We start from the raw sequence: 12802 nt of genomic DNA, 5'->3' as shown, positions 1-12802 counted from the left end.
TAAGGATTCAAATAGAACAATTTGATACAATTACATATAAAACAAAACTAACACTGCATTCCCAAGGATTAGTAACTCATAATTAACAACTCACTGAATGTTAGGATGAAATAGTAGCAATACAGAGGAGCTCTTACATATTATATATACGCTTTTGGCATTCAAGGCAAAAGAAGCTGACCAGGCATTAAAAGGATACAACAGATTGACAAATTGATACATCTCTTAACAAACCGAAATGGGGATTATACAACCAATCTGTAGTTAACATCGCTTTTAGAAATTCAAGAACTGTCCGAACAGTCCACGGTCTAACAAATTGTTATACCCTACAAGCTAAGAAAGGCAGTAGCAATGGAACTCAACGTACTTACATTTTTCCATTAGCAGATTATATAGGACGTTCCTCACACGACCTGCAGATAAGGCATGCAAAATTATACAAGAGAAAATTTTTTAATATTCAGCATATGTTATCTCACAGGCTGATGGGTTTACATAGCAGACACCACATCAAAGTTTCCTTCCCATTTCCATCCGACAGATGGGCATCCACTCTTTCCTTCTCATAGTGTTCTTAATAGCTTCTAAAGGGCACCTAAAATGACTCTGAATCAGGGGTTCTCCCTTGTTCAGATATGTCCTAGATCATCAACCTACGTTAAATAAACTTTGAACCTATAAGCTAGCACAACTTCCAATCTACTTGCTCTAACAATCTAGGAATATAAATAAAATTAACATATAATGCATCTACCAGCAATAAGAAATCATTATGTAATCAGAGGCATTCTTACGGGATATCTCCAATGTCATGGCAAAGGAATATGTCCCAGAATTGCATTGCATTAAATGTGTTCCCTAGTGGATAGATAATGTTCTTCCAAATTCAATGAATCCATATCTATATGTGATACAATATTGTTTTTGTTGATCTTTAAAATTCCCACCTAAAAACATTCCTTTCCTAGTTGTGACAGCATTCTTTCCTTCAGATATTCTAAATTAAAGGCATCTCGAGTAAAATGATAACTTTAGTGGCAATTCTAGTGCATCATATCTTAAGCACCAAAATATATTACAGAAACCCATGCCAGGATAGAAGACGCTCATAATAAGTAAATATCAATGAGGTTAGTTGAAAACAGCAAGCTGTTCTGCAATCACCCAACTTCAGCAAACTACCTCCTACAATCATAAACTACCTTAACATAGACTGTCAAAAGCCCCACATGAATATCAACAGTTACAGGAAAGATTGAAGATCATCAAGGTCCTATCATGTGCTACAAAGATCTACAACTATGCCAATGAAGAGCAATTACAACATTATAAACCAGGATGGCGATCTCTGAAGGGCAAGGAAATTCAAAAGATAGCAGACCACAGAGAGAGAGAGAGAGAGAGAGACAACAAAAAAGATGATAGATATGTAATTAATAACATAAAATAGGGCAATAAATAAAGAAAACAAAAAAGAGCATTAATAACTCAACTAAAATAAATAAACAAAGTTCAATTAACTCACAGGTTCAGAAACATAGCAAGAAAATAGATGAGTGAGGAATCCAAATAAGAACCACATATATACTCTATTAATGTAGACCAAGGAACACTAAAGTCTTCATTCGCAGTACCAATAACACATGCTTCCTTAAGTTAAATCTCTTGAGTCCCGATTCTTGTAATTGAGCCGAGTAATTTTAAATGCTTGTACAGGGTTTAATGCATTTCCCAGGGGAAAGAAAAATGTGAAATTCCCAAAGTCATTTTGTACACAAATTCTATACTTCTAGAGCTCTTCTCCCATCCTTTTCTTCCTTCTAATTTTTTGAAAGTCAGTGACTCATAATTTCCATTGCCAACTTGCCACCCTCTTTTTCAACTGGAACACTGTTTTTAGAATATGTCTTATATTGCAATTCCTTGTCCTTGCCAAATTGAACAAGAGGCTCAGCAAAAACTGGCATCAGAGATCTAACTTAAGAGATCCTCCAAAAGGGAGATGATAAGCAATTGGAGTTCCTTTGACAAGTTTTAGCATGTCATGCATCCAAGTTTTATATTATGTATTCAATCATATGGAAGAATACCTTCGAAGTAAATAGCAATAACTAGAGGTGGAACACCAACTATAAGTGCCACACTACTGGAATTTGTCATATTCTCTAGAGCAAATATGATCAGCACTGAAAAAAAAAGGCTGAAGAGGAGGAGAAAAGGCCCAAAAAAATATGCTATGCGTCACATGGTTCACATCATATAGATTGTAAATGTGTTTTTTTTTTTTTTTAATTAATTCAGACATGAAGAATAAAATAGTTTCAATGGTTCTACTTGTCAAATCATCTTGGGGCTTTAGGGCTACCTCAAGAATGTTGAATACAAAAATTCTGATGATTTTAGTAGTTAAATTTCATAGAGGCTCTCTCCCACATATGCACACGCAATGACACTAGTGTTTCCATGAATGCATATCACTTCTTCTCTAACTTGAAATATGCAGTAAAAGATACTTAATGTGTTGATAAATAAACATCAATGCATTACCTCCATTCATGCATTTTCTAATTTATTGTAACTTTTATATATTAATCTTAGATAGAGTAGTCCAAACAAGACTGTTCAAAGTTTTAATTTCCACACTGTTAAATACTAGAAAGGTATTTAAGCATCTGAATTCAGATTAATAATTACCAGACTATCTTGTCACTACTATTCTGTTTTTCTAAGTTTACTTGACAAAGAATATTTCACACAGTTTCTCAAGCAATCCTCAAACAAATTGTTCCAAATATGTAAAGATCTTTCCTATATCAACCACCAAACATCGTTATTGCTCAGACTGGTATTAAATGACACTCAGCATCTGCCTTCTAGCCGTGCTTCATGAGGCACCCACCAATATTTGCAAGGGGGTAAGTAGTATTGAGGAGATCATTCCTAGAAGTTTCAAGACTGAAGGTCTCATCTCTTAGTACTACTACTATCCTACATGGTCGTTTACTGTTCCCTAGGATGAATGGAAAGAGCTGATTAAAAAAGCAATAAAGAGCATAATTGCAAGGACAGCGAGTACCAGCTAAGAAAGCCAGAAAGATTTTGAAAACTATATTTCACAAGCTAACAATTCATATATACCTTCTTATGAATTTCATTGCAACTTCAACTGTACAATAAAATGAAAAAGGGATTCTCTATAACTACCTTATGAGAAAAATTAGAAAGAGCTCCCCAGGAAGTTATCAGCTGAAACAAGAGAAGTGAGGGAACAAGTACCAAGAGCTGACTTGATGATAAGACATGCTAGTTTATTGTATAGTTGATTATATCAAAAGCTCAAAGATAGAAAGAGGACAAACCATCTAAATTAGAGACAAATTTGCTTTAAAAGAAAAAAAAATTGGAGAGACAAGGAGCTATATTCAAACTAGTAAGGAAAGAGGGACTCTTATTCCGTGTTACCGAATCTCCTTGCAATGATAGGGCGGACATCATCAGCATCAACCAGGGTCTCTAAGAAGGGGAGTAATGAAATTAGTGCACAATCTGATGGATCACTAAACCAACTCTTAATAGGAATCCCATTATTTACTTGCAACCTGAAAACCTGAAACCATAAAACGAAAACGAGGTTTACACGTCAAGAGTGAGTTGAATAAAGCAATTGTTTCTAGTTTGATCATAAAAATTTTCATCCCATAATTTTTTTTCTTTTGGTTCAGGGAAGAGGATGTAACTCGATAATGTCTTTTCCATTAAGCAAAAAGAAGTCTCATTTTCATCTTTTTCCTTTACAAGGTAAGCTCTTCTGCTGCCTTCCTAGTTTTCAGCATGAAGCTATAGTTACATGATTATTATGGTTTACATTCTACCTATAAGTCCTTCCAAAGGATCAACTTATTTTATTCAAGCTACAGAAAATCGCCCTTTCTATCATTCAAATCCAGCTTGAAAACCCCTTAAATTTATTGTTAAGAAAAATATATACAGTTAAAATTATTTAAGATCTGAATTTGTATCCCAATTCCTGAGTTAATTTGATTTCATAAACTCATTGCCTTGGCAGAAGCATAGCCAAGAATGATGAGAACTCAACTCAAAGACAAGCAAAGAAAGCTGACAAAAGAAGAGCAAAGCAAAGAGCTAAACTGTTGAGGCAAAAGGACAGAAATACCTGTGGAGAATTATCAATAATGGCAACTTTTGCAAGATCAACACCTAAAACTGTCAAATCTTTTGTGTAACTTCCATCTGTGAAAATGCAAGACTCACGGTAAACCCGACGAGATATAAACTTCTTATCTGGATCCAGTATGTCCAAAAGCTGTGCTGCATAAATGCTTTGGCTAGCTGTAAAGATAACAACTTCAAACATCTCTGCAACTCTCTCTAAGAATGCATGGAGGAAAGGCCTCTGTTTTACATATACAGTGTGCTCTTTCAAGTTGAAAAACACAGTAAAGGTAAAATCAGCATCGTCACAATGTTCCAATGTAGAGTGGACCAGAGTCTCTGCACATGAAAAAAGATATATATATATATATATTCAACACATCTTCATATTATACTTGCAAATTATTATAAACTATACATCCTAAGACAGAAAATTTCAAAAACCCGGATGTGGAATATCAGAAACACTTCAGAAATTTCCTGAGAACCACAAATGGTTTTCTAAATGCCCCTCCTTAAGGAAGCTCAGTTCAGAAAATTCTTAATATATTCCATATCTTGTGAAAATGGTAATCTAATGTGTCAATTGCTAATTTCAACTCTTTAAGGAAGAACTTTATTTAGAGAGAATATGCTTAAAAAGGGTAGCATTTGAAAATTCTTGAAACTTAAAAAAAGATTTTATAAACCTGAACTCATAAGTTTTAAGCTCTTTCAGTCTCACTATCAAACTGTTTGCAACAAAAACAAAGCTAGCAAGATGTTAGAGTTCATTATTTGTATTTTAATTCTGAAATATTGACACAATATAAAAACATGAATTCCTGCATGCTTCAGATGATTTCCTCTTATAATAAGGTTAGCAGGGTGCATACTGCATGGTTAGTGTGCATAATGTTTAAATCAAAATTTTAAGTTGAATAATGCATAGACCTTTGTTTCACTTAAGGGTGAGCATTCAGTTAGTTCGGTTCAAAACTGAACCGAACTGAATAAAACTGAATTTTAGAAATTTGTGGAAACCAAACAAAACCAAACAGAGGAAAAAACAAATCATACCGAACTGCCCTATTTTGGTTGGACTTTTTAATGGGTTTTTTATTTTAAATCTTACTTTTAGTGTTCCAAGGTTCAATTGGAGTTCTTAACCTTGATTTTTTTTTTTTACGATAATAACCATTAAATAATATGAACAAAAGAAAAAGAAATTTTAAATTGAGAACTACAAAAAATTTTTTTTAAAAAATTCAAGTTCATATACCCATTCATACAAAATCATCCAAAAATAACTATTCAGTTTATTTCGGTTTTACTGAAATTTTTTTGGTCAAAACCGAGCCGAACCGAAATAACCGATATTTTTTAAATTCGAAACCAAACTGAAATTTCAAATTTATTTAGTTAGGATGGTTATTTCGGTTTGAACTTGTTGAATCCCACATTGATTATGAAAAGGGGGTAATGTGCCCTTTATATGGGCAATAAGCAATCATCCTCCTTGAGCTAACTTTTGGGGTGAGTTAGATATGACCCAAATTTAACATGGTATCAGAGCCTCCCATCCGATGTTGGACCTCCCATAAATATGTCCATGCACCAGTAAAATTGTGGGCGTGAGGGGTTGTGTTGAATCCCACATCGATTGTGGAAAGGGGTAATGTGCCCTTTATATGGGCAATAGGCAATCCTCCTCGTTGAGCTAGCTTTTGGGGTGAGTTAGGCCTGACCCAAATTTAACAGAACTTAATACTGTTCACCCCTAATTTCACTTCTATAGCTTCATGATGAATTTAAAATTTGCCAACCTATTCAACGCTTATTGAGTCATGATTAATTGATTACTGAAATGGTTTAAAAAGATCAATAAGGACATTTAACAGGGGGGAAAAAATAAGACACCAGAAAGGAAAGAGAACTAATGTAATTAGTAAGAAAAAAGACAATCATCGCTTTCTTACCATCCAAATCGAGCACCAGGGTTATCGACTTCCTTCTCCAAGAATCCTTTGGAGATAAAGTTGGGTGAAAATTCGACTCCATGTCAGATAGATCAGGCAAATTTTTTATAAAGAACTGAGGATCAAAGTCTTCTATTTGGTCCAATTCAGTGTGAAGGTCAGATTCCTGATTGCAAGATCGTATCTGATTAATTGCTAGGTACAAGCTAGCATCATCTTGATCTACCACGTCCTCTTCACAAGATACCATATCATTAGGATTGCTTACTTTAGGAGTGTCTTCAAGAAAAGGTAGCATGACACATTCCTCAGCCACATCAAACAACATACTAGATTCAGCACATTTATACTCCGGAAAAGGATTGGTCACGGTGATATTGTCATCAGCTGTGTTCCCATCAAATGGTAAGCCAGCAATAATCATGTCAGAAATAAAGAAATCTGAGATGTTGCATGTTTCATAGTAGCATGAGCTTCTGTTATCACTGTCGTCAGTACCCAACCCTGGCACGCTAAGATCTTTGTTGCCTCCTATCAATAAGCAGAAAAAGAACCAGTAAAATAACTGAAAATGAAAATTCTATAATTTTGAAGTTATTTTATTTCCATTAAAATAATTATCATGTAATTTTTAATCTGTCAACTTCAAGGAACTTGAAGACTGTTCAAATCAAAATACATAGACTTTAGCAAGTTTGAAACCAGTAAAAAAGTAAGACACCAGTAAAACAAAGTAAGACATCAAAATACAACACATTTTTTTAAAAATTTTGCACAATTCACGAAATCAATTGATATGTAAACATGAGTAAAAACTAAAAATACACAATTAAATAATAAACATAAATACATCAAATAAAGACTCATAATAATAAGCACAAGTCCTTTGTTCTTAGACATCAATTAGCAAAAATCAATTTAAAACTAAAATAACTGCGGATGGTAAATAATAATGTATCACACCAAAAATTTAACCAAAAACCTAGCATCAAATATAGTTTCTTCACCAAAAAGATAAAAATTCAAATTTTACAAGATATAGATGTGTAGAACCATAAAGTAAATTAAGTAATTGATAACCTTAGCTCAAGAAAGAAGAGACAAATGATTGTTTTCTTTTTTTTGGGGGGGGGAGGGGGAGCATTCATGGAAATTTGAAAGATAAAATAAGATACAGCAGCTTAAGACTCTCAGACTAGAAAACAAAAAATGAGCAATAGTTGCTGCCCTAGTTGGTTTAAAAGAAGTGGAGTAACAGATAGTTGCTGTTACTTAATGATAAATAACGCCCCTTACAGGAACAAAAGTTTTGCCTTTAAATAATGAGCATAATGGTAATCAAAGGAGAAAAAGCCTAAAAATTAAAGCCGATATGTAACATAACAACCTTTATTTAAAACCATGTCTAAACCATGGCACTATCAGTATCCATAAAAGCACCAATTATCTTTCAATTGTTGTTATTCTTATAATCCCATATTCAAAGCAATGAATGTTTGTGTTCATGGAAAACACATTTTTACAACATAGCATTTTTTATGCCTAGATTAGAATCAATCATAAAAAATTAATTTGAATATAAACAGGGAAATGGAGCTAGCTTCTATATATATGGCTTTCCTTTTCCACATTTTTAGCATGAATTATATTAAAAAGTAGTTTAAAGTTATTCATATAACAAAAAAAACTGAAGATTGCTTTGATAAGGAAGAACTTTGTTCTTTTTAACTTGGAATATGATTTTGCCAACAACAACAGAAACATGCCAATACATTCACCCGAGTAATTTGATATCATGCATTCCACCAATACAAAGGACATACCTGAATCATCATCATTATTTGGCAGATACTGAATTTCAACAGGCTCCAAAGCAGGAGAAAAAATTGTTTCGAAGCTTGACGTACAGTTAAGGGCCAATTCCTGCAATGCAGTGAACCATCTTTAGTTAGCTACAACAGATATAGAAATGAATTATATGAGAATATTCTATACAAACAACAATACACACACACACACACACACACACATATATATAGATGCAGAGAGAACATCAGAAAGGACAAACGGAACAAACCCCAATTTGGTACCCATGTGGTTTTGGGTTTATTCGTCCAATAGTTAAAAAAATATATTATTAAGGCATTGATGTCTTAAAGAGAAAAAAAAAGATTGCTACATAAAGAAGTTTTGTTGCATCAATTTTTTTTTCAAGTATATAATTTTTATTAAATAACAACAAAAGCCTATAATAACATGGATGCCACATGGGTTTAGTTAGTTGATCAACTTGTACAAAAGTAGGAACACAGAGTTTAAGCATTTTTAAATTCCAACATTAGGTAGTGAAAAACATCTTTTCTTAGAACTTTCAATGTCCCAACTCCCAAGTGATGATCTCATGTTCTATAAACCTATAATTACAGAAAAAAATTGCATTTAAAGCAGCTCCAGACATGACCAAACAGCCAACTGGTAATCATTGTTCTCTGGAATTGGTTAGGCATAGAATTGTCAACACCAAGTACAACCAAGAATTATGAAGCTTATCAAACGATTATTTAAGGCCAATTGATTTGGAAAAGCCAAACATTTACATGTTTTGGCAATTTTATACAAACCTTTTAATGTTGACATTTTAGTCCAAAATTGGAAGGTTTGCAGAAATTTTATCCAACTTTGAAATTAAATTTGGAGGAAGTGTGATTATGCTTAGGCGAGCAGACAGATAAGTCCCATGTTATTAGAATAAAAAATACCACTTGTCCATCCACCCAAGGATAACCACACTTCCCAGTTCCCACTATCTGAGATTTTAAATTTGGATAAAATTTCGGCAAACCTTTTAATTTTAGACTAACTTGCCAAAATTAAAAGATTTCGATAAAATCACCAAAGCACATAAACAATTGGCTTTTTAAGGTCAATTAGCCACTACTTGATCATTTTTCCAATAGAAGATGATAAATCTTTTTATCCCATATCAGTTCTAGGAACATTTTCAATTGCCCAAAAGATAATCCAAAAAAGGTATAAAATACACTCGGACCAACACTAACATGACATTTTTTCTAGCTTATCCAGTAATTAGTGTCCACATATCAGAGAAGTAAATATATTTGATGCTTGAAAAAAAAAGAAACAAGCTCATAGCAGCATCATTACAGTTCAAATAAACCTCACCATCCTTTCCATGGTGCCTGAATCCAGAAAAGTTGATGAATGCTTTTGAAACTGAGAATTTGCTTCACTTGAAAATTCTCGTTGGTTAATGGCTTCATAACTTTCAATATCCGAAGTGTATATACTCGATTGAACTAACAGGAAACATCAGCAGTAGCACTATATTAATCAAACAACCATAACATTAAATATGCAGCAACAAATACAAACCTAGACAACCAAACAGCTCATAACATATGCTTTTATAGTCATTAAAACAATGACAACACTACAGGACATCTTGCATACACAGTAAAAAAAAATTTAAAAAAAAAAAAAGCGCACCGATTTCACAAATTTTGGAAAATCATGATCCTTTTCTTCCAAAAATAAACAGCATTCAGCAAGTTAAAATACTTGGAACTAGAATATGATGTAGTATGGAAGGTCAAAAAAACAAAGGATTTGAAGGCAGATAACTGAAACAACATTACATCACCAGTATTCATTAAGTGAAGTTTCTTACCATAGTCAATATAAGCATCACATCCTGCTGTTTGTCGAGAAACTGTGATATGAGAACCCGATTTTTTGGATATCATACTAGACTTTTGACACACACTCAGATGACTTTTTCCCCTTGAAGAATCCATGTTTAGCTTGGTCTTCATTTTTAACGATGGCATTTGATCTGCTCCTATGATATGTACTACAATCTCGACTTTGAAACATCAGTGAGGAAACAGAATCCCTTTAAACAATCAAGCACCAGCCGAGACTGCTGTCACAAAAATAAGAAATAAAGGTATCAGGATATATATGGATGCAAATAAACTGTGAAAAAAAAAATTACTCCCTCCATCCCACAAAGACAGGCCTATAGTTATTTATGCATAGATTAAGAAAATGTAGTAAATATAGTTAAAGTAATAAATTTTGTATTGTCTTTTCTAAAGTACCATCCACTCATATTGCTCCATTACTAAACTATCATTGGAACTAATAAAGTTTACTTTTTTAATACATATTAAATAGGATAACATTAGAAAAATAATAGATATATTACTACCTCAAAAAGGAAAGAGGGTTATAATTTTGGAACAAATGGAAATAAAAAGCAAGACTATCTTTATAGGATAGATAGACTATAACGTTGCAAAAAATAGCAACATAACCTACCTGCCTCTCTCTCTCTCTCTCCCCCCCCCCCCTTTTTTCTCCGTGAGCGTGCATGTGGTTGCTTGGAATTATGTGAAATATAGATAAACAGAATAAAGTCCTGGAAAACTTTCCTAAACTGTAGAGGAACTTCTCTTTCTTATTCACTATGCCTAAGAATAACAAGAGTCATTTACACGAGCAAAGAGACTTGCAGATGAGTAAATGCATAAGATTACAGAATACTAAAATGCTAGCAAAGTATTTTCAGATGCTAAGCATAAAGCAAACAGCAATTGTATTGCTTTAAGGTCAAGACGCAAATTTATCAGCAATCTTTTGTTCAAAATTTGTCCTGCTACAACAATGGCATGTTGAACAACTCAGAACGGATTTAGTCATCTAGCACAGGAGTTCAAAAGTTCATCAAGGTACCCAAGAATAAAGATTATGAAGTAATTTTAACATCTAAATTGAGAAAAAAAAATTGAAACCTGGTCCAAGACAACATCTATATCTTTGTACTAATTATTTTTTACAGCTACCATAACTTTATTCTATCTATGGTGTAACTGCATTAATTAACATTTTCACCCTTCTAGAAAAATGGTAAGTCTAAGAAAAAAATAAGCTTTTTTAGGCTGCACCTTAAAATTTGGCTAACTTACAGGTCAATACAGGTTAAATCAGAACAAGTAAAAGTATTTATCTGAGAAACAAACACCTCCTAAGATTGTTCTTTATGGACATAAAATATTGCCAAAACAAAGTAATAATAGAAAATACGTTATGCATAATACCTTCTTTTCAGGAAATCAGATCATGGTTGACACACACAAATGGGAAATGAATTCCCCCCCTCCCTTCCCCACTTTAACCATACTTGATTAATATGTGGAAATAGTATATCAGAATGTGACTAAGAGGGATCCCAACTAAGCTCAAAAGGAGATAAGCTTACCTCTTGGGCTGTATGAAACAAGTTCAAGCATCTCAATTACAAGGCTAGAGAGAGTGAGAAAGAAGGGGAGGGAAGAAGCAATACCTACTTCACTAAAAGTCACAAAAATCAAACCCCACATCAGAAACCGCCATAACTCTTCAAGCAAAAACACAGAAATGAAAGTCAACCAAGTGTTAAATCCAGGTAAACGATATCAAAAGCCGCAACCACACTCCAATTTCACATAAAACCAACAAAACCAAAATGAAAGAACTCCCGCCAAACAATAATCAAAAGTCACTAACAATTACAGAAACCCTAGCTTCACCCAGCTCAAAAAGCGACAGTTATACAGTTTCAACTATCACCAACCATTACCGTTAAACTAGAAGCACCAAAACAAACAAAAAAAAAAAGAAAGAAAGAAGAGATCAACAGCTACAGGAACACTCAAAGAAAGAAAATTCACCTGGTAAAGTTCAAAAACAAAGAAAATTCATTCTCAAGGGCCAAAAAATATCTAACTTACAGAGATGAAATACCTGAGAAGATAAAAACTCAGGGAGTCTCTCTCTCTCTCTCTCTAGAAGCTGTGTGTTTTCTCTCTCTCTTGAGCTGTGTTATAAAACAAATGCGAGTTTGGTTTTGTTTTTCTCTCTCTTAACTTCCACGAACGGTCAATACATTGCGATGTCGGCTTTCTGAGAGAGAGTTGGACGGCTGAGATTCAATTCTGCTATACCCACTAGAAACACGCCACGTGGATAAACTACAGCTCAGCTAGAGGAGCTGACACGTGCTCATTCGTTGAAAAGGAGCTGCCCTTGGAGGGGATAGTACATACAATAGTTTTTCATTACACTCTCGTTCTAAGGCGCGTGTATTACACTCTTTGACTGCTATTTTGGCTTTTGATAATAACAACAATAGTAATTAATAAATATAATTTCTATTTTAAAAAAAATGTTTTTGGAATTTATGCATTTCCATGGTTTGAGGGTTTATTTTTTATTAGAATAAGAGGAATGTCTGGTTTTTAAGGATTGTGAAATTTAAAAATTGAAAGAAATAGGTGATATTCCATTGATTTTCTTATTTTAAATTTAAATATAAATAAAATAGAGATAAAAGTATTCATATTATTATTATTATTATTTTAAATAGAGATTAAAAATTAAAAAATTAAATATAAAATTTCTAATATGTATTTAAATATATTTATTATCAAACTAAATCTGTATTTAAATTTAAAAGTATACGAGTTTATCATTTACAATTCAAGTATAGAAGAGATTTTAAAATTATGACTTCATCATTTACATTTCAACTATGGAAGAGATTTCTTAAATCACATTATCTGCATCATTTAATAAACAATTTGTATCCTCCTTTTTAACTTAAAATT

General features: G+C 33.1%; 1 protein-coding gene across 8 annotated transcripts; it reads right to left on the bottom strand.

Annotated features, from left to right (window-relative positions):
* Nucleotides 1–37: 37 nt before the first annotated feature.
* On the bottom strand, nucleotides 38–12055 carry LOC110604772 (CTD small phosphatase-like protein 2). Of its 8 annotated transcripts, none has more exons than XM_021743069.2 (8): nucleotides 11940–12055; nucleotides 9823–10077; nucleotides 9318–9451; nucleotides 7958–8057; nucleotides 6135–6665; nucleotides 4178–4515; nucleotides 3466–3610; nucleotides 38–416 (listed from the first exon to the last, which is right to left on the bottom strand). In XM_021743069.2, the coding sequence occupies exons 2-8, from the start codon at nucleotides 9980–9982 to the stop codon at nucleotides 337–339; spliced, it is 1488 nt and encodes a 495-aa protein (XP_021598761.1). In that variant the 5' UTR covers nucleotides 9983–10077; nucleotides 11940–12055; the 3' UTR covers nucleotides 38–336. The 8 variants fall into 8 exon arrangements, with proteins under 8 accessions (XP_021598761.1, XP_021598762.1, XP_021598763.1 ...); XM_021743070.2 differs by having other exon boundaries at nucleotides 9823–10074; nucleotides 11940–12042; XM_021743071.2 differs by having other exon boundaries at nucleotides 9823–10074; nucleotides 11867–12016.
* Nucleotides 12056–12802: the final 747 nt, after the last annotated feature.

The sequence above is a fragment of the Manihot esculenta genome, chromosome 17 (assembly GCF_001659605.2).
Source record: "Manihot esculenta cultivar AM560-2 chromosome 17, M.esculenta_v8, whole genome shotgun sequence".
NCBI lineage: Eukaryota > Viridiplantae > Streptophyta > Magnoliopsida > Malpighiales > Euphorbiaceae > Manihot > Manihot esculenta.
The sequence above is the reverse complement of the archived record's forward strand: the minus strand, read 5'-3'. Positions and strand labels throughout refer to the sequence as shown.